Source organism: Erpetoichthys calabaricus, chromosome 1, assembly GCF_900747795.2.
Source record: "Erpetoichthys calabaricus chromosome 1, fErpCal1.3, whole genome shotgun sequence".
In the NCBI taxonomy this organism is placed as follows: domain Eukaryota; kingdom Metazoa; phylum Chordata; class Cladistia; order Polypteriformes; family Polypteridae; genus Erpetoichthys; species Erpetoichthys calabaricus.
Genome location: NC_041394.2, coordinates 286,313,845 through 286,341,687, shown reverse-complemented (window position 1 = coordinate 286,341,687; position 27,843 = coordinate 286,313,845). Strand labels below are relative to the sequence as shown.

General features: G+C 39.7%; 2 protein-coding genes across 4 annotated transcripts in view; one reads left to right on the top strand and one right to left on the bottom strand.

Annotated features, from left to right (window-relative positions):
* The window catches only part of LOC114662582 (NADH-cytochrome b5 reductase 3-like), a 1,047,486-nt gene that overhangs the window by 453,343 nt on the left and 566,300 nt on the right, over window positions 1-27,843 (bottom strand). The gene's annotated exons all lie outside the window — the stretch shown is intronic.
* Window positions 1-27,843, top strand: part of ric8b (RIC8 guanine nucleotide exchange factor B) — a 101,893-nt gene that overhangs the window by 22,959 nt on the left and 51,091 nt on the right. For both annotated transcript variants that reach the window (XM_028816062.2, XM_051934538.1), the window contains exons 3-4: window positions 1,240-1,842; window positions 22,057-22,151. In XM_028816062.2, the coding sequence (XP_028671895.1) occupies window positions 1,240-1,842; window positions 22,057-22,151 (698 nt within the window). The remainder of the gene's footprint in view (window positions 1-1,239; window positions 1,843-22,056; window positions 22,152-27,843) is intronic.

Here is a 27,843-nt window from a genome sequence, read left to right as displayed (position 1 = left end):
TAGCAAATGACGTAATGTAACTGTCACTTTACAGATTGGCAAGACTGAAAAGTAGTCTGCTAGGGAAATGTGTTCTTGTAGCACAGATTATGTGGCTATAAGCCTTCACTGTGACGCAAATTGTTGACAGGATTGCAAACTGTTGTAATGCCTTAAACGTCCATACAAGAACAAGCTGCTTTTCCAAGATCAGAGCTGTATTCATTTTGCCTTTTAAGAAACTAAGTTTCAAAATTTTTAACAATGGGGCTTAATCTAGCAGTCTTGAGATACTGCCTTTGACTTATACACATTCAGATAAGGGTAGATAGGTAGGTAGATGGATAGATACTTTAGTAATGGTTATACCGTTTGAGGAGAATGTGATAGGCCTGGATAATTTAATTGTGAATTTTTCATTCTTTTTAAATAGCTATGTTAAGGAAATGCACCCTATGCTGCACTGTAAGTTCTAAAATCTTTCACTTTATGAAATGAGCACTTAACCGTATAGACTTCTTTACTATAATACAGCTCATTCTATTTAGTCCAGTGCCTTTTCTTTTGGCACCATTGTACTTTGAAATGAGTATTGCTGAATTTATATTTACATTATTTAGAGTAGTTCATCTGTTAAAACTTTCACTTGCAATGAGTGCCCATGTAATACATGTACAGTAAATCACAAATAAGTTGTTCTGATTGTAGTTTCCTTTTTTCCTGCTATTGTCATTCCCTGCAACTTCCATTAATTTTCAAGCCACTAAGTTCTATTTACATGGCCGTTAGCAGGCCAAAATGTTAAATGTTTGAAAAACATAAATTCTTGGCCAGTTTTTTAAATTAATTTGTCATAAATGGAATGTAAGTGTTACAGCCAAGTTAGACTTGCATGAAGTAGTAATTATATGCAAATAAAATCAAAAATCTGTTTTTAAAACTTAGTACGTAGTCTGTTACATGGTATAAACCTCTAGATTTCATTATCTGCCAGATATTTAAATTTAAAACAAGTGGTGCCTGGTTAGGCTTGTTTGTAATTCTGAACCTAGCCAAATGGGTTTCAAAATAGGTGAAAGATAATTTCACCAGGTACGATAGTACCCATAGTCCTTGAATTATTCTTCGAGAAGTTATATACCTTGAAGCTGTAAGTCTTGAAAGATATAAACTGTGGAACAGCTTAAACTCATTTTGCTTGCTCCTTATTTGTAACAATAAAGGCACCTCTTTATGTATTTGTTTGTTTGTTTGTTTTAGAGCCTATGCAAGAGACTTATGAAATACTTGGAAATTGATGTTCAGTCATCCTGTAGAAGAGTGTGTCTGGAGACACTCCGAATTCTTTCAAGGGATAAAAAAGTTCTAGAGCCTGTGACCACCAAGCAAGGAATGCTAGTTCTCATCAGACTTGCCAGGCTTGAAGTTTTTGGAGAATCTGTTCTGCCAATTGAGGAGGTTGAAATTGTGATTGAAGCTTTGAAATGTCTCTGCAATATTGTTTTCAATAGTACAGCTGCACAGCAGATAAGTGCTGAAATGAAACTTGCATCGGGACTTCATGCACGTCTGAATATGTATGTAGACCAGGACCTAAGTCATGAAGTGGTTCTCTTTACATTGCGTCTTATTTTTCTACTTTCAGCACTGCGAAATGATGTTCGTGATTGCTTAGAGCAAGAACTACAGTCAGTTGGCCTGCTCATCCAAATCCTTCAACGCATACTTGATATAAAATGGATTGGGAAGTATGCTGTTGGCTTTGATACTAAATGTGCAATATTACCACATGACAAAAATGAATGCACTATTGAGGCCTTGAAAGTTCTTTTCAACTTGACCCTGTCAAATAATCAAACGGAGGTAAACATTTTTTACTCTTTCTTCTGCATGGTGTTGTTTCTAGAATTATTCTATTCAAGATGTATTAAACTGCAAAGTCAGGGGATTGCAACATGCTTCTGCTGTTTATAATAATATTTTAAACGTAATTTGATTTGAATGAGGGTACAAAAGAACTTGCTATGTATAGTAGCAGTCTTTGTGTTTTATTGTAGAAACATCTCATTGTCTAACTGATGTTTCTATAAACAAAAGTGAAAGGAAACCTGATCATACTGTAGTAAAGGAAAGAGTTTAAATAGGTAGGCGCATTGTTTATTATTTAAGAATGAGGTTTAGTTGTAACATCTGTAATTTGACAGATGATAGAAGTTCAGTGTTATCTCTTTTGTATATTTTTATAGTCATGAAAAGAGTGGGACAACTAGTTTCTGAAGCTGTTGTTTAGTCTGTACATACTCTTATTGTAAACTTAATGCTTTTGAAAATGAATGAATCTGAACTATCTATATTAATATCTGCAATGGTTTCGGAATCTGTTCAGAGCTGTTTTCTCTCTTGCCTCCAGTGCTGCTGGGATAGGGTATGGCAACCTGTTAACCTTAATTGGATTAAGCAGGTTTGAAATATGTTATGTTGTGTCTCCACATTATTGTTTTTCATTTTAATAATTTTAATTTTAAATTAATTCAAATTTAGTGAGGATTCAATATGCATTTTCCATCTTTTTTCAACATATATAAACATCTGTTAATTTCACATAATGTAGCTCTCATCTGTCAAAATGTATTCTTGCACACTAATCATACTTTTTGTTTTTGGAATATTGCCCTGTCTCCTTCTAAGCAATAATGTACTGTCAGTACAAGATTTCAAAATACGTCCCACTGTACCGCTTTGATCCATTTTTGAGGTCAGAAAGCAAGTAAACAGTAAAAAAAAAAGTTGTACATGACAAAAGACTACTACCTTTAGGCATAAAATGAATTATGCATATTACATTTTTGAAATGAGTTCTTATTAAACCGTATCTGCAGTAGTAAACATTTTTTATGTCGTATGAAAAAGCAAAAGTTTATTGCCCCTGATATGGGTAGCTACAAACGTTTAGCAGAAACGTTTATTTATTTTGTTATTACTAAAGCTTAAGCTAAGATTAAAAGATTAAAAATTAATCTTAGTGTTTATTATCTACCAAATCATCTTAAATATTTTTGCGCAAACATGAAGTATAACAAAACTTTTACAACACATTTTTAGAATTTCCTTGTTAAAGTCTTTATTTAATTCAATTTATGTTTGTAAATTCTGATGGTTACCATTTAATAATGAATAGCTGAATACTAGTCACATGGATGTTACATTTTTAGGGTGAGTAGCACGGAAGAAAGAATGTAATGAGATTAATGTCAGTTCACATAAGTAGTTATGAATGACAAGAGCTCAGTTTTGGGTCAAAAATAATTACGTCCATCAGATGAAGTTTTAGAAAAGTACTCTGTTTTTAGAAAAAATGTGCTTAAAATATACTCAGTGACCATTTCATGACTGCTAAATAGTGAATGGCCATTTTTAATGGCATTCAAATGGGTCTGCCATTTATTAAAAAGCAATCAGCTTACATTAGTATAACATGTGAGACCTCTCTGGAAAGCTGGTAGGTTACTAGTTTCAGAAATCTGACTGGATAAAAACCTGCACGTAAGTTTGGTTTGCAAACAGACAGTCATCTGCAAACTCTCAAAATAAAATTGCTCTATTTAGCAATCACGCAATCACTGCAGAATGTGGAGATTAGTGTACAAAATCGTAACATACTCTGTTTTTACTGAATAAATATCTGATGTATGGAATCAAGAAGATCTTAACTATTGAGCAAAGACTCACCCTCCCAACCCCGTTGTCACAGGCTGTGAAGACAATGAAGAGTTGTAGAAAAGCATGAAACAATAAGTGCTTTAATTTTCCAAATATGCCTCCCCCTTTAATGTTTCTCCAAATTTTAATTTTATGTGTAAAGTAAAACATTAGTTTTACATTAATCCATTATTTCAGAACCCCTGTAAAGTAGCATTTATTGTACTGTTATCAAGGTATTTTATGACTATTGTTAGTGCTGCAGTTTCCCACAGTTCGGTGTGCATAAAAGTGGGTTATGTAAAGTTTTCCTCAATAAATCTTTATCTCTGTACCTTGTACTGTATAAACCAGATACAAAATGAATTGATACTTAAACGGATATATGTTGTTGTACTCGATGCAATCACATAATGAAGGTGAAACCTCAGGATTTTTTTTTGTTTTAAGGAACAGTGTAGAATACTTATTAAAAAGTGATTAATTTCACCATCTTACTCCTCCTACAACTTCATGGTACTAGAAGTTAAACGATTACAATTGATTGATCTGTCATGTCTGGACGAACTCTGTAATGGGATAAAAGTGGTGATAGCGAAAACTGTTACGTGTTTATGCATGTTTTTTTTTTTTTTTTTTTTAAATGATAATAAGTGTGTCCAATAACAAAACACCATGTTCAAGCATAGGGGTGTTCATATGTGCACTTGGCACCAGGACACCCTAGGCCTCAGTTCGATGATCGATTTTGTGGTTGTGTCATCAGACTTGCGGCCACATGTCTTGGACACTCGGGTGAAGAGAGGGGCGGAGCTGTCAACTGATCACCACCTGGTGGTGAGTTGGCTCCGATGGTGGGGGAGGATGCAGGTCAGGCCTGGTAGGCCCAAATGTGTTGTGAGGGTCTGCTGGGAACGTCTGGCAGAGTCCCCTGTCAGAAGTAGCTTCAACTCCCACCTCCGGCAGAACTTCGACCATGTCCCGAGGGAGGTGGGGGACATTGAGTCCGAATGGGCCATGTTCCGTGCCTCTATTGTTGAGGCGGCTGACCGGAGCTGTGGCCATAAGGTAGTCGTTGCCTGTCGTGGCAGCAGTCCCTGAACCCGTTGGTAGACACCGGCGGTGAGGGATGCTGTCAAGCTGAAGAAGGAGTCCTACAGGACCCTTTTGTCCTGTGGGACTCTGGAGGCAGCTGATAGGTACCGGCAGGCCAAGCGGAATGCGGCTTCGGTGGTTGCTGAGGCAAAAATTCGGGCATGGGAGGAGTTTGGGGAGGCCATGGAGAACGACTTTCGGATGGCTTAGAGGAGATTCTGGTCCACCGTCCGGCGTCTCAGGAGGGGGAAGCAGTGCAGTGTCAACACTGTGTATGGTGGGGATGGTGTGCTGCTGACCTCGACTTGGGACGTTGTGGGTCGGTGGGGGGAGTACTTTGAAGACCTCCTCAATCCCACTAACATGCCTTCCAATGAGGAAGCAGAGCCTGGGGACTCGGAGGTGGGCTCCCCCATCTCTGGGACTGAGGTCACCGAGGTGGTCAAAAAACTCCTTGGTGGCAGGGCCCCGGGGGTGGATGAGATACGTCCGGAGTTCCTCAAGACTCTGGATGTTGTAGGGCTGTCTTGGTTGACACGTCTCTGCAACATCGCATGGACATCAGGGACAGTGCCTCTGGATTGGCAGACCGGGGTGGTGATCCCCCTCTTTAAGAAGGGGGACCGGAGGGCGTGTTCCAACTACAGAGGGATCACACTCCTCAGCCTCCCTGGAAAAGTCTATTCGGGGGTTCTGGAGAGGAGGGTTCGTCGGATAGTCGAACCTCGGATTCAGGAGGAACAGTGTGGTTTTCATCCTGGTCGCGGAACAGTGGACCAGCTCTACACCCTTAGCAGGGTCCTGGAGGGTGCATGGGAGTTCGCCCAACCAGTCTACATGTGTTTTGTGGACTTGGAAAAGGCGTTCGACCATGTCCCTCGGGGAATCCTGAGGGGGGTGCTCTGAGAGTATGGGGTACTAGACCCCCTGATAAGAGCTGTTCGGTCCCTGTACGATCGGTGTCAGAGCTTGGTCCGCATTGCCGGCAGTAAGTCGAACCCGTTTCCAGTGAGAGTTGGACTCCACCAGGGCTGCCCTTTGTCACCGATTCTGTTCATAACTTTTATGGACAGAATTTCTAGGCGCAGCCAGGGTGTTGAGGGGGTCCGGCTTGGTGGACTCAGGATTGGGTCACTGCTTTTTGCAGATGATGTTGTCCTGTTTGCTTCATCAGGCCGTGATCTTCAGCTCTCTCTGGATCGGTTCACAGCTGAGTGTGAAGTGGCTGGGATTGGAATCAGCACCTCCAAATCTGAGACTATGGTCCTCAGCCAGAAAAGGGTGGAGTGCCCTCTCAGGGTTGGGAGCGAGATCCTGCCCCAAGTGGAGGAGTTCAAGTATCTCAGGGTCTTGTTCATGAGTGAGGGAAGAATGGAACGTGAGATCGACAGGCGGATTGGTGCGGCGTCCGCAGTGATGCGGGCTCTGCATCAGTCTGTCGTGGTGAAAAAGGAGCTGAGCCGTAAGGCAAAGCTGTCAATTTACCAGTCGATCTATGTTCCTACCCTCACCTATGGTCATGAGCTATGGGTAGTGACCGAAAGAATGAGATTGCGAATACAAGCGGCTGAAATGAGTTTTCCCCGCAGGGTGTCTGGGCTCTCCCTTAAAGATAGGGTGAGAAGCTCAGTCATCCGGGAGGGGCTCAGAGTAGAGCCGCTGCTCCTCCGCATCGAGAGGAGTCAGATGAGGTGGCTCGGGCATCTGATCAGGATGCCTCCTGGACGCCTCCCTGGTGAAGTGTTCCGGGCACGTCCAACCAGGAGGAGGCCCCGGGGAAGACCCAGGACACGCTGGAGGGACTATGTCTCCCGGCTGGCCTGGGAACGCCTCGGGATTCTCCCAGAAGAGCTAGAAGAAGTGGCTGGGGAGAGGGAAGTCTGGGCATCTCTGCTCAAGCTGCTGCCCCCGCGACCCGACCTCGGATAAGCAGAAGAGGATGGATGGATGGATGGATGGATAAGTGTGATTCTTGAAATTGTGAGATGAAATTTTCCTGCCTTGAACACAAAGCATTCCCATACATGACTTCTGCTACTTTTCTTTTTAACACATGTTGATGTGATTATGTGAGCCACTTTCATATGTAGTTTGTACTCATGTCAGTCTCGTATATTATTGTGCCTTCCAGAGTAATTTGTCTACTTGCAGCCATGCATGAGTGCAGTACCAACTTTCACCCAATACTACTGATACTCTACAAAAGCTAGTACCATTACGCTTTCAGAACTTTGATATCAACTTATTTCTGAAGTGTTGGTTCTTGTGATGTCCCTAAAAGAAATTCATGTGTTTGGAAGGTTGTGAGCGTATGACCTCACAGGTGGCGCAGTGGTAGTGCTGCTGCTTTGCAGTAAGGAGACTGTGGAAGATTGTGGGTTCGCTTCCCGGTTCCTCCCTGTGTGGATAGTGCTTTGAGTATTGAGAAAAGTGCTATATAAATGTAATGAATTATTATTATTATTAGATATCTGCAATATGGATTATGCAACATGAGTAAATGGGGATTTTTTTAAATAGATGTTTTAATGTTGTATGTCGTTTGTTCATCATTGGTTCCCATAGAAGCATGTTATGTCAGAAACTTTGTTATCTCTGTTCTCCATAAGAATATGAGATTAAAATTTTTTTGGACTGCACTTCAAACAACATTGGGTAAGTAAGAGATAAAAAGTACAGTTTTGGGTATTCCTTTGGGTATTCCTATGGTTGAAAACCTTGACAAATGAGTTAACCTAAATGAAGCACAATAAAGATGCCTGAGCCATATAGTCATATGAAAAAGTAAATACACCCCGTGAAATGCTTTTTCTTTGTAACATTTGTGGACATATCATGATGCAATCTTCATTTGAAATAGTATTTATAGATAAAGGTGATATAACAAACTTCATGTCACATTTATATAATGTAGTACATTGTATAATTAAAAAAAATGCAAATTTTGCATATGGAAGAAGTAAGTGCCCTTCTTCATTTATGACCAAATCAAATGCCTAAAATTAGAATCCGGTGCAAATGATTAGATCTTTATTAGTGGGGATCTTGGAGTATCCCATCTTATTTTTACTTTTAATTCCTCTTCTTCATCTACTGCGCCTCTTAAATATGGTGTTACTCAGGGATCCAGTTTGGGTCCTATTTTATTCTCCATATACCTTCACCCTATTGGAGCGATTTTTAGGAAATTTAACATTTCTTTTCACTGCTATGCGGATGATACTCAGGTTTATATTCCTATCTGCAACTCTACAACAAATCAACTCCACAACTGTCTGTCTGAACTAAGATCCTGGATGGCTAATAATTTTCTTGATCTAAATCAAAATAAAACAGAGGTGCTTATAGTGGGTCCATCAGCTGAAGCCCAAATTGGTCTTGGACTTCTCAGCTCTTTCTCTGTCTTTTCCAAACCTCAAGTCCGCAATCTTGGTGTTATCTTTGATAGTAACCTCTCTTTTGAGAAACAAGTAAATTCTGTAGTCAAGAGTTGCTTTTTCCAACTTCGTCTATTAGGTAAGATAAAGCCTTTTTTTATCTTCTAGGGATCTTGAGATAGCTACTCATGCATTTATTTTTTCTCGCCTCGATTACTGCAACTCGCTGTATTCTGGGATTAACAAATTCCTGATACACAGTTTACAGTTGGTCCAAAATGCTGCGCTCGCTCTCTGGTTGGGGCAAGAAAGTATGACTCTGTTTCTCCAATATTAGCTTCTTTACGCTGGCTGCCTGTCAGTTTTCGAATCGATTTCAAAATCTTGCTGCTGGTTTTTAAATCTTTACATGGGCTTGCTCTTGCCTGTTTATCTGAACTGTGTGTTTTACATCAGCCATCTAGAGTGCTTAGATCTTCTGGTCAGCTGTCTCTGGTTGTCCCTCGTACCAAGTGTAAAACCAAGGGGGACATGGCTTTTGCAGCTGCTGCGTCTGGCCTGTGGAACTCTTTACCTCATCATATAAAGGAGTCGTCTACAATTGAATTGTTCAAAACAAGATTAAAGACTCATTTCTATTCACTTGCATTCCATGATCTTCAGTAATATTGATGGTTTCCTCTTTGTGATTATATAAAATTACTTCTATTTTTTTATGTATATAACATTACTTCTGTTTATTATGTATTTTATTTTATGTTCATATATTTTATTTCTATTTATGTTTTATGTTAATTGTTTTGTTTTTCTTTTATTCTATTATTGTAAAGCACTTTGGCCACAGCATTACTATGTTGTTTTAAATGTGCTATATAAATAAATTGACATTTAAACCTTAGACATTTAGGTTAAGATTTCCAAACAATTGGAATTAGACCATTCTGCTGTCCAGAAAGTCATTTAATAGTTGAAAATATTTCAGTCATCTGCCAGCTTGTCCAGGCTAGGCTGCCCCAGCAAGTTTTGTTTAAGAGGAGAATGCAAGATTCTGAAAGAAGTCTCTATCCAGAATTTCATCACAGGATCTGCAGGTAGCTATTGCCACTGTCGGTTTCAAAGTTAATGAGTCTTAGCATTAGACAGAGACTGTACAGATCAGATCTACAGTACATGGGAAATGTGCCATCTTGTAAATGTGAGTTATTGAACACGCCTGAACCCAGTCCAGTTCCAGCCTGAAACAACCATATATGAACTATGCTAATCAACCTCATACATATGCAGTCACAATGTTGCAGACTTTCATTGGATGGTAGTGTAGCCACATGACACATCCAGTATTACGAGATAGAAGTTCTCTTCTCTAAATTAGAGGCAAGCAAAGAACCTTTATTTGCTAGCCTAAGTGCGGGTGTCAGCAACTAGTGCAAATATGTTGAATGGAAACATGTTACTGCTGCTGTAAATGCCATAAGCTCCAGCCACACTGTGCCTGAAATACACACATTTCAAGCCTCGTTTTGTGCATATGCAAGCTTTATAAATGAGGCCCCAGGATTTCTGGAAACATTGTGCTCTGGACAAACGAGGCAGATATAGAATTATTTTGCAGCAGCACCTGCAGACATGTTTGGTAAAAACTAAAGACAATATTTGGCCAGAAGAATCTGATACCAACTGAAAAGTGTGGTGATGGAAATATTATGGGTAGGGATTGCTTTGCTACGGCAGAGCTTGGGCAGCTCATCGAATTCTTGATTGTACCAGAGGGTGTGTGATGGTAATGTGAGACCATATTTCAGAACATTGAAGCTAAACTGAAAATAGGTATTGCGACATGAAAAGTAAATCCATCAAGGAATGGCCGAACAGAAAGAAATGAAAGGTTGTGGAATGGTCAGGTCAAAGCTTGGATTTGAATCCCATTGAGACTACATGGATTTTTTTTAACTGTGCTAAGCATGAAATACACCACTTAAACATTACACAGCTGAAAGAATTCTGCATGGAGGAGTGGGAAAAACTTTCTCCCAGTAGTCATCAGAGACTGGTACACTGTTATAGGAAACACCTACTTGCAATTTTTTCTGCCATAGAGGTTAATACAAGCTAGTGTCAAGGGTGTTTTTATTTTTTCCACAGACAGAAATGAAATATCAAGCAAGCATTGCTAATGCAGTCTTTTAACATGTTGACACAATTAATTAAGGACCTAATAGGAGATTTCCTGCCTTGCACCCTGTGTTGGCTGGGATTGGCTCCAGCAGACCCCCATGACCCTGTAGTTAGGATATAGCGGGATGGATAATAGGAGAACAATCATTTGGTGTGCAAGAAAGATGCAGTTGAAAGTCATCTGCATGTGAGTGAAAGTCAGTATTTTTTTTTCTAGTAGTATCTCCCAGAAGAAGCAAGTAAATTTCAAATAGGCAGCCTGAGTACTGACCTCAGGCATTTTTAACTTCACGTTGTATTGACAGAGTACATCACATTGTTGGGCATACTGAAATTATTATAGAATTAACTAAACCATGCAAGAACAATGCCTGAGATCCCCACATAATTTTCAAACTTGTATAACAGTGGCCAAAGGTGTCCAAGACTATGTTTACATTTTTCATCATAATAAATAATGTTTCATCTGAAAAGACTAAAATGTAATTGACAGCACAAGTTAGTATGGTTTCTGTACTGTGACAGGTGTGAAACTCACACTAAACTTTTCAAGCAAGTTGTAAATAAATAATATGAGGTTGATACTTTTGGATTTACCTCTTATTTTTTTGAATAGTGTTCAGATCTGGTCTCAATTTACAGTATTTTTATTTTTTTTGCAGTCTGATTTAACAGTGTAAATATTCTCATTAAACCAAACCAAAGGTGTTTTTTTTTTGGTTCTCTAGCCACTTTTGTTTTGAGTGAGACTACTTTATCCAGGGCACCTTTCAGAGATGCTTTATAATAACTAGGGGGCTTTGCCCCCTGTTCACCCCCCCCCCCACGTGCCATTGTGAAGAGGGTGGCTGAACACACCCCAAGGAGACATGGCCGCTCCTCTGAAACCCGTTTTAAACGGTGATACGATGGGAAACAAATACAGTTTTTGTTTTACCTCCTCTTTGCTCGATCAGCTGCTGGCTTGCTGCCGCTTCCGTGCTGTGTGATCTGCACTTCACTCGCCTACCCCAGAGCGCTACGCACTGTTGTGAAGAGGGGTTGAACGCACCCCAAGGAGATGCAGCCGCTCCTCCGAAACCACTCTTAAACGGTGATACAATGGGAAACAAAAACATTTTTTTTACCTCCTCTTTGCTCGATCAGCTGCTGGCTTGCTGCTGGTGCCGTGCCGCATGATCTGTATTTCGTCTTTCTTCTCCCCTAGACATCCTCAAACACTATTCTATCTCTTTTCGCTGTTCCATTATTTCACCAGGTAATATTTTCCATTTGTTTGCACTAATGCGATCTTTACTGTCCTTTTTTTGAGACTTTCGAATTTTCCTACTTCCATTATCTCTGACCTGCTCTGCATGTTGCTGCCATGCCACATGATTTGCACTTCGCTTGCCTACACCCCCCCTTCCCCCCCAGTCAGTGCTACACACTGTTGTGAAGAGGGGGTCTGAACGCACCCCAAGGAGACACGGTCGCTCCTCTGAAACCCCTCTTAACACTAGAATTACCAGAGCCTACGAAAAAACTCGTAAATCCGTCCCACCTTAAATCGCGTCTTAAATCCGTTTGCACCTCTCCGCCAGAGTCTTTTGTCATCTAAATGTGCTGATAAACAAAAGCTACTAGCAGCCAGCTATTCCATCCCCCCACCAACTTAGAATGAACTTCTCCTAGCTCATGCCTTGCCTTGATTTGATTATCTGGGATTGAAGTGGAGTTTTAGAGTGGAAATAATTCGAGCGTTATTTGGAATACACGCATTTCATGTGTGTTCCGTTTCTACAGTATAGTAGTCTGTGCAAACACATTTTTAAAACAGAAACGTTTTTCATATTCTAATAGTAAATGACAAAATGTAGGCATAAACTATATAACGTATAAAGCCTGAAGTCCATATATCAAAGAAACACTTTCACAAAAAGTACAAATAAGAGAACACGTGCGCTTTTATTCAAAAATATAACTGCACAAAAAAAAAAGCCGCATTAGCATGCCACATTGACACTGTTACTACAACCGCCGCGGTGGCGTAATGGTATCAGCCCCTGACTGGGAATCAGAGGGTGGCGAGTTCGATCCCGCACGGCTCCACTTCGAGAAGTGAACTGCTCTTATTCTTACAATTTTAGAATAACAACATAAATTTGGTTTCAGTCTGTAACAGCCGGTGTAACTTATGATACTGGTTTTTTTTTTTATTCACTTTTCATTCTCGCAGTCGCATTCAGAATCAATCCATACAACCCCATCTGACATAAAGACGCGCTGATTTCAAGTGACGGTGAGATACGAAGAGGGCAGCTTCGCCAGAGTTTGTGTGTCAAAACCCTTTTTGGGCGGGGGGGGGGGGGGGGGGCGGTAGTATGCATCGTGGTACACTGCAGACCTATAGCACGTCTTTATGTCAGATGGGGTTGTATGGATTGATTCTGAATGCGACTGCGAGAATGAAAAGTGAATTAAAAAAAAAAAAAAAAGCTAACCTTTACCAGTATCATAAGTTACACCGGCTGTTACAGACTGAAATCAAATTTATGTTGTTATTTTAAAATTGTAAGAATAAGAGCAGTTCATTTCTCGAAGTGGAGCCGTGCGGGATCGAACTCGCCACTCTCTGATTCCCAGTCAGGAGCTGATACCATTACGCCACCGCGGCGGTTATAGCAAGAGTGTCAATGTGGCATGCTAACGCGGCTTTTTTTTTGTGCAGTTATATTTTTGAATAAAAGCGCACGTGTTCTCTTATTTGTACCTTTTGTGAAAGTGTTTCTTTGATATATGGACTTCAGGCTTCATACGTTATATAGTTTATGCCTACATTTTGTCATTTACTATTAGAATATGAAAAACGTTTCTGTTTTAAAAATGTGTTTGCACAGACTACTATACTGTAGAAACGGAACACACATGAAATGCGTATATTCCAAATAACGCTCGAATTATTTCCACTCTAAAACTCCACTTCAATCCTAGGTAGTCAAATCAAGGCAAGGCATGAGCTAGGAGAAGTTCATTCTAAGTCGGTGGGGGGATGGAATAGCTGGCTGCTAGTAGCTTTTGTTTATCAGCACATTTAGATGACAAAAGACTCTGGTGGAGATGTGCAAACAGATTTAAGACGCGATTTAAGGTGGGACGGATTTACGAGTTTTTTTGTAGGCTCTGGTAATTCTAGTGTTAAGCATTGATACAATGGGAAACAACAGTTGTTTTTTTACCTCCTCTTTGCTCGATTAGCTGCTGGCTTGCTGCTGCTGCCGCTGTTGTGCTACGTGATCTGCATTTCGTCTCTCTTCTCCCCCTGACATCCTCAAACACTATTCTATCTCTTTTCGCTGTTCCGTTATTTCACTGAGTAATATTTTCCATTTGTTTACGCTAATGCAATCTTTACTCTCCTTTTCTTGAGACTTCAACATTTTCCAACTTCCATTATCTCTAACCTGCTCTGCATGTGTATCATGGGACTTGCTTCCAAAGGTTGTAAGTATAATGTGACTTGACCGTCTTGCGGGATGTGAAAGTGTCTCTGTCTCTCTTCAAAAGACAACGTCTCGTCACAAATTTTTTTTTTTATAATAGAGAGAGATGTCAACTGAATCTACTGTATATTGTTACCCAGGATTAAGTTTGTGCTTCTCATTATATTCATACATTTTGATGTAGAGCTGCAATTTACATGTCACATTGTTTTTGCTTTAATCTGCCATTGCATTAGTGAGGGCAGAACAAGTGAAACAAATATATTTGATCACTACTTAATTTTCTTTAGTGGAGTAATATTTAAATTTTGAATGCAAACAACACAAGTAGTAAGTTTATCTTTTTAATTTTGTGATAGTGAGTTGGATCTTCAACAATAAATCAAAATAAAATGTATGAATTGGAGTATTATGTAGCAGTAATACATCTAGTTGTATTGAAAAACTTCAGGGAAAGGAATATGTATAATATAAATTAACAAGTTATTTATAAAAGGCTTGCAAGGTCAGAAAGGAAGTGTGGTTGTTTAAATGAGAGAAACTGTAAATATGATTCTGCTTTGAAAGGTGGTTGAGATGCCTATAGGTGGTGACATTTGGGTTCACATAGAAAGTTCAAGTTCAAATGTATTGCCATGACAACATACTACAGTAAACATTTCTAGTTGTGCATCTCCCACAGATTATTGACTGCATTATAATACAAAGAACAGACAATAAATTGAAACACAGACAGTGATTATAACACCAACACTTTCATAGTAAAAACTTACTTTGAATTTTAAAAATATTTATCTCCATGTACAATACATAAATGATGCATTATTTATATTAGAAAGATGATTTTCAGTTAAAATACAATGTAGGAAAATGCACAAAGAATCACAGTATTTTACCAAAGCTTGAGTTTTATTTTAAAAAAAAAAAAACATTGTCACAGGTGGGGGGGGGGGCGACCCGGCCAGGACACCCCGGAGGAGGGCTTAAGCCTCCCTCAGACCACGTGGGGGCGCCCCAATGCCTTTGGAGCCCTGGACCTCAGCACTTCCGCCACACCCGGAACTGCTGGGGGGAAGAGAATTGGGGACACCTGGAGTGCTTCCGGGTGCACAGCTGGCACTTCAGCCACACATGGGAGTGTCGGTGGAAGATTATCGGGAGGCACCTGGAACACATCCGGGTGATTATAAAAGGGGCCGCCCCCCTCCATTCGGGGGCTGGAGTCGGGAGAGAAGGAAGGACAAGGTCTTGGAGGAGGCAAGGAGGCGGCCTGAAGGAAAAGGCATTGGAGAGTTGGCCTGGACTTTGGGGACTTTAGGGGTTTCTGGTGCACTTTATTCTTGTAAGTAATGTACAATAAACGTGTTGTGGGTGATTTGAACGTGTCCGCCTGTCTGTGTCCGGGCTGCTTTCCACAATGGCAACAAGGGTGGGATCTTCCGCCTGTTCCAAGGCGGGGACCCCATTAAAAAATAATTTTGTGGATTGACAGAGCAGCAGGTGCGCCGACACACGTGCTGTAGGAGCGGAGTGCACACGGCCCTGCGAGAACATAAAAACACCTGTGATTGAATACCTTTTAAACTAAAAATGCTGCAGTATTAATAGACTGACAGATTGCATCTTGTGTTACAAAACTTTTACAAAGTGCATTGTAAAATATATTCCATACTAGCCAACCCGATACGTCGCATAATTATTTATTGATGGGTGAACACTTCCTAAAAGACACAGTTGTCCAAATGGGGTGGGTTTGAGGATACGACTGTGAGTGAATGAAAAGATGGAACTCTGGAGAGAGAAACATACAATTGTCCGTGACTGAAAAGTGGTTTTGGCAGATACAGGCATATCTTTTTGAAAGTTTGGTCCTGTGCCTTATTGATTGTCATTGCAAAGGATAATCTAACAGGAAATTGTCTGCATGTAAAAGTAAAAGGCAAATTTGAATCTGATGGGGTCAGGAAATTGTCTGCATGTAAAAGTCAAATTTGAATCTGATGGGGTCAGGGAAATCCGGGGGATAAGGACAGTTTGTGAGGAAGCAGCTGCGATAGTTTTAACTCCTGTACATTGCGGTGAATGCTGGTAACAGTCAGGCGGGCAAGCCAACAAAAACACTATGCTCTTAGTATGGTATGAATCAGGTTTTTGTAGACAAAGGTTTTCCCTGTTCCCGCAGGACCATCTAAGAAGAAGCATGTTTGTCGCGGATGGGAATTGCTGTATGCAGTGTGTAAAACAGTTTGCGAGGGTGGACGTGGCAGATAGAGGCCTATCTTTTTGAAAGTTTGGCCCTGAGCCTTATTAATTGTCATTACAAAGGCTAACCTAACATTATACATTTAAAAGGCATTTTAGACTTCAGGGGGCCTAATGTATAAATGGTGCATATGCACAAAAATGTCGTGTACACCCGTTTCCACGCTCACATCGCGATGTATAAAAACTAAACTTGGCGTAAAGCAATACACATTCTCATGCCAGATCAAACCATTGTATATGCAAGTTTTTGGCTTGGTTTTGCAAACTGGCGGCACGCAGCGTCAAAGCAGTGCTACTGTTCCTGGATGGTTTCCCTTTATTTTTTAGATATACATCCCTGACACGGCTTTATCAAATACACTGAAATTAACCACATATTGTTTAAGGCATCTGATTGTAATTAACCTGTAACAACATAATGGTCCATGGAATGGCCAGACTATTCCAAATACCATAGTTGCTTTGGCGTTGTTACTCTCAGTTCACCACTCAGTGTATTTTAACCCACTGTATCTGAGTGTGGAATAATAGCTTTACAGCATCTGACTGGAAAAAGGATTATCGGGATACAGCATTTAGCACATGCTGCCTCAGCCATGCGCACAGTCTAATTTGAACTTCCTCCATACGGCAAACGCTTCAGAGACTTTCCTGTTGGAACCTTGCAGTTAAGAAGCACTTTCATCCCAAGAGCGCTCTAAATGCACTCAATCAGACAAGCAAGTGCTCTTGGTAGAACTGTCTGCACATATAAGTACAATTACCTCACTGTAAACTTGCACTACAATTGTAATATTGCACAACCTGAGCCACTTCATGAACCCTTTCACTATGCACTCTATGTACATTGTACATGTATATTGTACTTATGCTTTCATATTGTATATTTTTCATTTTTTATTGTATTGTTGTTATTATTATTATTATTATCATTGCTGTTATTTTATCATTTTATAAGAAAATAAGTTTATGGAGGATTTTCATATTGAATCTCAATGTATCATACAATAAAAATAAAGCAATTCAATAAAAGAGAGCGCATATTTACAGATGATGACGACTGGCTTCTAAGTTGATTTAGATTTCCAAACGCTATCTTCTTGGAGCTCTTGATATCATTTTAAGATGAAATGCAGTAAAGTAGATAGATAGATAGATAGATAGATAGATAGATACTTTATTAATCCCAATGGGAAATTGACATTCTTCAGCAGCAGCATACTGATACAATAAATAATATTAAATTAAAGAATGATAATAATACAGGTGAAAAAAAACAGACAATAACTATGTATAATGTTAAATATTAACGTTTACCCCCCCTGGTGGAATTAAAGAGTCGCATAGTTTGGGGGAGGAACGATCTCCTCAATCTGTCTGTGGAGCAGGACAGTGACAGCAGTCTGTTGCTGAAGCTGCTCTTCTGTCTGGAGATGACACTATTTAGTGGATGCAGTGGATTCTCCATAATTGATAGGAGCCTGCTGAGCGCCCTTCGCTCTGCCACAGATGTTAAACTGTCCAGCTCCATGCCAACAATAGAGCCTGCCTTCCTCACCAGTTTGTCCAGGCGTGAGGCGTCTTTCCTCTTAATGCTGCCTCCCCAGCACACCACTGCGTAGAAGAGGGCGCTCGCCACAACTGTTTGATAGAACATCTGCAGCATCTTATTGCAGATGTTGAAGGAAGCCAGCCTTCTAAGGAAGTATAACCGGCTTTGTCCTTTCTTACACAGCGCATCAGTATTGGCAGTCCAGTCTAATTTATCATCCAGCTGCACTCCCAGATATTTATAGGTCTGCACCATCTGCACACAGTCACCTTTGATGATCACTGGGTCTATGAGGGGTCTGGGCCTCCTAAAATCCACCACCAGCTCCTTGGTTTTGCTGGTGTTCAGGTGTAGGTGGTTTGAGTTGGACCATTTAACAAAGTCATTGATTAGGTCCCTATACTCCTCCTCCAGCCCATTTCTGATACAGCCCACGATAGCAGTGTCATCAGCGAACTTTTGCACATGGCAGGACTCCGAGTTGTATTGGAAGTCCGATGTATATAGGCTGAACAGGACCGGAGAAAGTACAGTCCCTTGTGGCGCTCCTGTGCTGCTGACCACAATGTCAGACGTGCAGTTCCCAAGACGCACATACTGAGGTCTGTCTTTAAGATAGTCCACGATCCATGCCACTAGGTATGAATCTAATCCCATCTCTGTCAGCTTGTCCCTAAGGAGCAGAGGTTGGATTGTGTTGAAGGCGCTAGAGAAGTCTAGAAACATAATTCTTACAGCACCACTGCCTCTGTCCAAGTGAGAGAGGGATCGGTGTAGCATATAGATGATGGCATCTTCCGCTCCCACCTTCTCCTGATATGCAAACTGCAGAGGGTCAAGAGCGTGTTGAACCTGTGGCCTAAGGTGGTGAAGCAGCAGCCTCTCCATGGTCTTCATCACATGTGATGTCAGAGCAACAGGCCGAAAGTCATTCAGCTCACTAGGACGTGATACCTTTGGGACTGGGGTGATACAAGATGTTTTCCAAAGCCTCGGGACTCTCCCCTGTTCCAGGCTCAGGTTGAAGATGCGCTGTAGAGGACCCCCCAGCTCCGATGCACAGACCTTCAGCAGTCGTGGCGATACTCCATCTGGACCCGCTGCTTTGCTGGCACGAAGTCTCCTCAGCTCTCTGCTCACTTGCGCTGTTGTTATTATGGGTGGGGATGTTTTTCCTATGCTGGTATCAGCAGAAGGATGTGTGGAGGGTGCAGTACTCCGAGGTGAGAGTGAGAGTGGGTTAGGGTGGTCAAACCTGTTAAAAAAGTTGTTCATTTGGTTTGCTCTCTTCACGTCTCTCTCAATGGTGGTACCCCGCTTCGAGCTGCAGCCAGTGATGATCTTCATCCCATCCCACACTTCCTTCATGCTGTTATTCTGCAACTTCTGCTCCAGCTTTCTCCTGTACTGCTCCTTCGCAGCCCTGAGTTGGACTCGGAATTCCTTCTGCACGCGCTTGAGCTCATGCTGATCACCGTCTTTAAAAGCCCTTTTCTTCTGATTCAAAAGGCCCTTGATGTCACTTGTAATCCATGGCTTGTTGTTAGCATAGCAGCGTACTGTTCTTACTGGAACTACAATGTCCATACAGAAGTTGATGTAGTCAGTAGTGCAGTCAACAACTTCCTCAATGTTCTCATTATGAGATCCCTGCAGGATATCCCAGTCTGTAGTTCCAAAAAGTTCTCTCAGAGTATTCTCAGCCTCCGGGGTCCACTTCCTGAATGATCGTGTGGTTACAGGTAGGACTCTAACTTTTGGTTTATAGTGAGGCTGAAGCTGAACCAGGTTATGATCTCCTTTCCCAAGCACAGGCAGCGGGGTGGCGCTGTATGCGTCTTTAACGTTTGCATACAGTAAATCAATAGTCTTATTTCCCCGGGTGTTACAGTCCACATACTGGGAGAATGCAGGTAATGTTTTGTCCAGCGTCACATGGTTAAAGTCTCCAGCGATTAGCACAAGCGCCTCAGGGTGCTGCGTTTGTAACTTAGCAACAGCGGAATGGATGATGTCACTCGCTGACTCCACGTCTGCCCGAGGAGGAATGTATACAATAACAACAATGACATGTCCAAACTCTCTGGGCAAATAGTAGGGACGTAAACTTACGGCCAACAGTTCGATATCCCTGCAGCAAGTGGAGATTTTGACGTTAACATGTCCAGAGTGACACCACCGTGTATTAACATAGAGAGCGAGTCCTCCTCCTTTGTGCTTACCACAGGTACTTGCATCTCTGTCCGCTCTAACTGTGCTAAACCCGGGTAGCTCCACGTTGGCATCTGGGATGGTGTTATTTAGCCACGTTTCGCAGAAACACAACAAACTGCATTCTCTGTAGGTCCTTACATTTTTCACCAGCGCAGCCAGTTCGTCGATCTTATTTGAGATTGAGTTTACATTCCCCAGAATCACAGAAGGCACCGAAGGCTTGAAACGCCACTTTCTCGCAAGCCGCTTCTTTTTTAGCTTAGTGCCGGCTCTGCTGCCACGATACCGCCTTCTTACCTCGTCGGGTAAATATGGAACCACACCGGCACTGGCATTTGTTCTCAGCGCCCGAAGTTGAGTACTTGAATAGGCGGGTCTCGGCGTGTTAAAATCCATGCCCACGTTGTAAAAGTAAGTGTGTCCAGGGAAGGAATCCACATAAAATAAAGTGGTAGGAGTGATCAATAAATAAAAATAGAAAAATAAAAGTAGAAAAGTACACATACATATACAGTCATACACGGAGCTGCTGAAAAGGCTGCCACTCACGGCGGCGCCGGATGCACTATGATGTATATGTAAGTATGTATATTACATTATACAGATAAATGTTTAACTACATTTAAATAATGTATACTGTTAATAATTAAACATGAGTGCGTAGTGGGTAGCAGTAGTAACGAGCTGGCTCCCCTTTCAGGGATTGTTCCTGCCTCGTGCTGTATGCTTGCTGGGACTGGCGTGACCCTGGATGGATAGGTAGATGGTTGGAATAATTAAACATGTACTATGAAGATATTTCAATGTTCCTTTAAAGTTTTGAAGAATTGGTGTTCTAAGCTTTCAGAAGACTTGACATTTATTACAGAGCTTGTGTGGCCATTGGTTACTTGGAGAAAGAAAAGGAAGGACAGGAATTGCAGGTTAATATGTTTGAAAGAGAGAGTACTGCTACAAGAAATTATTGTAAATTATTGTATTGCCACTGTGCCCCCATGTTTAATACGTTTTAATTCCTATCATCATAAAAATGATATCAAGTATACATCTTAGTATTTAAATTGTTCAGGAAGCTGTAATATCATGAATGTAATGTATTGTCAGCGTAAGAAAAAGCCTGTTTAAGAAGCACACAGTGATTCACACACATAGAGCAAGTAGAAGGACACATAGAATACAAAGCATTTAACGTGCTACTTTAGTTACGATGGGATTTGAGAAACTAGTAAATTAAATGATTTTAAGATGAAGTTTTTGACTTTCTACTTTAATGACAAAATAAACTACGTGATTAAAGTGGAAATTTCGAGATTAAAGTTAACATTTCAACCTTTTTGTCCAGTGTGTCCCTACTTTTTCTCTGTACCCTAGCTTCCATATGACACTCAGATAGGTGAGCTATGACTCACCTTTTCACATTGACTTTGATATCTGACCACTTCTTTTTTATTTCGGTCAGTGTGTGACTTTCTGAAGTTGAACTTTTGAGTTTTTCCGCCACTCTGTCACTTGATCAACTTCTATTTGTTATTTATACCACTGCTTATCCCTGAAATTCTTCTTTTTTTCCCTGTGCTTTTGCCATTGCCTTTTCACAGAACGCAAAACATAAGGGGCTATTTATATTGATTTTCTTATTCAAAAAGGCATAATTCTGGGAGGAGTTGGGGTGGGGTGGCAGATGCATGCACGTGAGTTACATTTTATGCTGACCGGGATTTATGTAGTGGAAGAAGGTGGAAGTTTGCGTATGCACAGATTTATGCATCTGGATTTTTCTGTGCATACGCACATTTCTGTTTTTGTCCATACAACATGTTTCATTGTGAATTCTACGCACAGCGTTATACATGAGGACCAAGATGTTTTACAGTTAGTTTAGAACTTTATCCATTTTATAAAGTGAGAACAAAACATAGTACATGCATTGGGTACTGGTGAGCAAATGAGAGACATTTGCTCTGCTGCATTTTATAGCTTCCTGTCTTTATATTTGGGTGCTTATTTTCTTTCCTGTTTGTGTACATTTTTAGGATAAATCTTGCCGTCCTGCTGTAATTTGCTGAATCAGTGTATTTAGCTGTTTATTTGAGAGTTAGACTGGAAATGCTAATATCTTCTATTAAGATACTGTATGTCAGAAACGTCCTTCAGTAGTATAAAGTATATTATTTTGGGAAGTTTTTGGGATCATGCTGTTGTACATTTCATTTGATAGGATGATGTCCACCAGTTTCGCCTCATCACAGCCATCATGCGCCATCTTTTGATGATAAAGGCACAGAACGAGGACAAAACAGAGGAATTACACAGGTTAGCATACTTTTTCCAGTAAATTATAGGTAAAAGATAGATTTGTGTATGTACTTTTATATCCTCATTGCCATCTTTAGCTTATACAATCTTTAGCTTATACAATATTTTATTTTGGGCATGTAAAAGTGTAAAAAATGATAAAAGTGTAATTGAACAACAGCTATGAGATTAGAGATTTTCTTGTAAAGATTGTTATGTATTTGAACAAATACACTTTTAACAGCTGTCTTTTATTTGGTCATACCAAATGTTTTTGTAACTTTAACATCTAATACATATCTTGCCTTTAATAATCCCATTTATTTTTTACTTTTTGTATGTGGGTTTGTATATGCCCTGCAGTGACCTGCACCCCATCTTTGCTTGATTTACAGCTTTTGCTTGATACGAACAAGATAGGGTGCTGCCATCATGGCTCAGAACTAGATTAAGCCAAATGGATGGAATAATGATCAAGGATTAGATACTATTTTATTAAACTTTCATTTTTAACTAGGGATGCTCTGATCAGGTTTTTTTAAGGCCGATACCAAACATCAATTTCAAGTTACTTAATTGGCTGATTCCTATTTGTTTTTTTCTTATTTTTCTTATTTCTTTATCCCTTTAAAAAACTTTTTACACTAAGCTTCTGCATAAACAGACACATATTAGCTTTATGCTTTATATAAATTGTTAACTTTGGTATTCAGGTGTTAACTGTTTTTATTGACAAAATGAAATTCTGTAGGCTTACTGTTCAGTGACCATAAAATAAATAAAATTTCCTTAATATACTTTAACTAATAAAATTTGTAGAAATAACTAATAAAACATGTACAGAAATATTCATCCATAATACATTAGCCATTAAACAAAGTAAAAGGCTTTTTATAATTTCAAGTTCAAGTAATATTTTTTAATTTTCTGTAATGTACCTGTCTGAAACAAGGCTTAATTAAAAAAGTAGTTTCCACCATTTCTCTATTAAAAAAAATGATATATATTGTCACACAATCAATAAATTAATATTGGCAATTAAATACTGCTTAAGTGTAAGTATACATGCACTTATAGAATTTATTAATTTTTAATCATTAATTGCACTACAACTGTTTTGCTGTTAAAATACACATTTATTATATTTATACAAGTGTGTGTTTTTTTCCTCCGTGTTATCAGCTAGACATTTGTAATTATTGAGGTGAAATTATAAATATGGGTTACCAGTTTAATTATATAGTACTTGTTTTTTTTTACCAAAACGTATATCGTATGACAACAACATTTATTTATATAGCACATTTTCATACAAAAAGTAGCTCAAAGTGCTTTACATAATGAAGAAAAGAAAAATAAAAGACAAAATACAAAATTAAAATAAGATAACATTAGTTAACATAGAAAAGGAGTAAGGTCCGATGGCCAGGGTGGACAGAAAAAACAAAAAAAACTCCAGATGGCTGGAGAAAAAAATAAAATCTGTAGGGGTTCCAGGCCACGAGACCGCCCAGTCCCCCCTGGGCATTCTACCTAACATAAATGAAAATAGTCCTCTTTGTAGTTAGGGTTCTCACGGAGTCACTTGATGCTGATGGTCATACAGACTTCTGGCTTTTAATCCATCTATCATTGTTGGAACATCATGGAGCTTTGGGTAGATGCAAAAGGACACCGGAAAAGGAAACAGAAGAGAGAGCAGGGGTTAGTACAGATTTTGAATGAATAGTTATTATAATGAATTGGATATACAGAGTATCAGGATTAAATTACAGTGAAGTTATGAGAAGGCCATGTTAAAATAATGTGTTTTCAGCAGTTTTTTAAAGTGCTCCACTGTTTTAGCCTGGCGAATTCCTACTGGCAGGCTATTCCAGATTTTAGGTGCATAACAGCAGAAGGCCGCCTCACCACTTCTTTTAAGTTTTGCTCTTGGAATTCTAAGGAGACACTCAGTTGAGGATCTGAGGTTACGATTTGGAATATAAGGTGTCAGACATTCTGATATATAAGATGGAGCGAGATTATTTAAGGCTTTATAAACCATAAGCAGAATTTTAAAGTCAATTCTGAATGACACAGGTAACCAGTGTAGTGACATCAAAACTGGAGAAATGTGTTCGGATTTTCTTTTCCTGGTAAGGATTCTAGCAGCTGCATTCTGCACTAGTTGCAAACGATTTATGTCTTTTTTGGGTAGTCCTGAGAGGAGTGTGTTACAGTAATCTAGCCGACTGAAAACAAATGCGTGAACTAATTTCTCTGCATCTTTCGATGATATAAGAGGTCTAACTTGCTATGTTTCTTAAGTGAAAAAATGCTGTCCTAGTGATCTGATTAATATGTGATTTAAAATTCAGATTACAGTCAATAGTTACCCCTAAGCTTTTTACCTCGGTTTTGACTTTTAATCCTAATGCATCCAGTTTATTTCTAATAGCCTCATTGTATCCATTATTGCCAATCACTAAGATTTCGGTTTTCTCTTTATTTAATTTGAGAAAGTTACTATTCATCCATTCTGAGATACAGGTTAGACATTGTGTTAGCGAATCAAGAGATTCGGGGTCATCGGGTGCTATTGATAAATACAGCTGTGTGTCATCAGCATAGCTGTGGTAGCTCACGTTATGTCCCGAAATAATCTGACCTAATGGAAGCATGTAGATTGAGAAGAGCAGCGGACCCAGGATAGAGCCTTGTGGAACACCATATAGGATATCATGTGTCTTTGAATTATAATTACCACAACTAACAAAGAATTTTCTCCCTGCCAGGTAGGATTCAGACCAATTTAAGATGCTGCCAGAGAGGCCCACCCATTGACTAAGGCGATTCTTAAGAATATTATGATCAATGGTGTCAAATGCGGCACTCAGATCTAAGAGGATAAAAACAGATAAATGGCCTCTGTCTGCATTTACCCGCAAATCATTTACTACTTTAACGAGTGCAGTTTCTGTGCTGTGATTTGTTCTAAAACCTGACTGACATTTATCAAGAATAGCATGTTTATTGAGGTGCTCATTTAACTGTATAATGACTGCCTTCTCTAGAATTTTACTTAAGAAAGGCAGGTTAGAGATGGGTCTATAATTTTCAAGGGCAGAGGGGTCGAGATTATTTTTCTTAAAAAGGGGTTTAACTACAGCAGTCTTAAGACAGTCTGGGAAGACCCCCGTATCTAATGACGAATTTACTATGTCAAGAACATTATCAATTAGCACGCCCGATACTTCTTTGAAAAATTTTGTTGGTATTGGGTCAAGGGCACAGGTAGAGGGTTTCATTTGAGAAACTATTTTATGTAAATCAGGTAAATCTATCCTAGTGAAAGAATTTAATTTGTTTATTACGGAATACTGGGGTTTAGAAGGATCCTTAGTGTTGGGGAGATATACTGTGTTATTTCTAATATCATTAATTTTTTGATTGAAAAATACAGCGATAGCCTCACAGGTTTTAGCCTCACAAGTATGAAACATGGAGACAAATAATAAACACAGTACAAATAATTTAAAATTTAAAGGGTAAAATAAAAAGGTCGGAATTCAGTAAAGTAGCTTTTCTTGCTGTTCGCCAAATTGTACATGACAACTTCTCTGATTCCTTTTTCTCAGTTTATTACCACACCTTCTTTAACATAAAGGGTAGAGCTTTCTGGTGAAATGAGCCTTGACTTGCTGTTCTTTATTTACATTGCAGAAAGTTTGCTGCCAAAAAAAAATAGATGTGTTGCCTCAACTACCATACTACCTCACGTAAAGGAGCACAGCACCACATCTAAATTACAATAATGCTTAGAATAGCAGGAGCTGAACAGATCAGTGTTTGTTGTTGGCCAATTTATCGATTACTGATTTGAGTCTTTTTTAGTGAAAATCAGCCGATTTAGATAGACGGCTGATCAATTGGAACATCCCTACTTTTAACTGTAGTTACAAAAGTGGACCTTTACCACACTGACTCCTATCAAGTTTAAGTAAAGCTTGTGTAGTACCACAGAAATCATGAACTCTGCTAGATGATAATGTCTTGAGCATGGAAGGCATTAGCAGCAGTGCCTTTGTAACCAGAAAGTTGCTAAGGTTGTGGCACCTGAGGAAGTTCTTCCCTTCCACTGATAGTTGGGGATCCTAGTTGTTTTAGTGACTCTTCACAAGATAATCTGGGTGTGTACATTTTGTCAGTTAAGTTTATGCGCCATTTGTAATCTGACCTTGTGTGTTCAAATAAAGGTGTTTGCTGTATGGTGTTTTCATCCTTTTTCTGTATGCCCACTGTAGGAAGCAATATGCATTATATAAAATACACGTTTTATACAGATGTAATTCATACCATTATTTTATTTATTTAAATAAATACTATTTATTATTTTATGTACTCTATAAAATGCTTTGAATTAATGAAACATGATTTTAGTGCAGGTTTTAATTGATCATTTTACAGTAAGCATGTTGTAGCAAAAACTTAAAATCAACATATCAATTTCAAGAAGTTTTATGGGGCAGTCGTATGGTTTTTGGACCTTTTTGGAATACAGTAGAAACATTATAAGATAACTTAGAAGTGCATTTATGTTCTTAAGCTGACAATCACTGTTCTCCAAGCTTTTGGATAACAGCAGTGGGTAACATTTTATTGTAGTGATGCTCAGATCAAACAACCACCAATGTAAATTGGCCAGTTTTCACTACAAAAGACACAATCAATGATCGATAAATCTGTCAGCCACAAAAAATGATTTTTCTGCCATCTGTTTTTCTAAGCTTTACAGTAATTTAGTTGTACTGCTCCTTTACACAAGGTACAGTAATCCCTCCTCCATCGCGGGGGTTGCGTTCCAGAGCCACCCGCGAAATAAGAAAATCCGCGAAGTAGAAACCATATGTTTATATGGTTATTTTTATATTGTCATGCTTGGGTCACAGATTTGCGCAGAAACACAGGAGGTTGTAGAGAGACAGGAATGTTATTCAAACACTGCAAACAAACATTTGTCTCTTTTTCAAAAGTTTAAACTGTGCTCCATGACAAGACAGAGATGACAGTTCTGTCTCACAATTAAAAGAATGCAAACATATCTTCCTTTTCAAAGGAGTGCGCGTCAGGAGAGAGAGAACAAAGCAAGCAGTCAAAAAAAAAATCAATAGGGCTTTTTGGCTTTTAAGTATGTGAAGCACCGCCGGTACAAAGCTGTTGAAGGCGGCAGCTCACACCACCTCCGTCAGGAGCAGGGAGAGAGAGAGAGCCACAGAAAAACAAAGTCAAAAATCAATACGTGCCCTTTGAGCTTTTAAGTATGCGAAGCACAGTGCAGCATGTCCTTCAGGAAGCAGCTGTACACAGCCCCCCTGCTCACACCCCCCCTACGTCAGCGCAAGAGAGAGAGAAAGTAAGTTGGGTAGCTTCTCAGCCATCTGCCAATAGCGTCCCTTGTATGAAATCAACTGGGGAAACCAACTGAGGAAGCATGTACCAGAAATTAAAAGACCCATTGTTCGCAGAAACCCGGGAAGCAGCGAAAAATCCACGATATATATTTAAATATGCTTACATATAAAATCTGCGATGGAGTGAAGCCACGAAGCGCGATATAGCGAGGGATCACTGTATTATGATAGTTGAAGTAGCACACATGTCTTTTATGACTGCAAACTTCCTGTAAACAGACAGCACTAGGTCAGAAATTACCAGAGACAGAAGATTG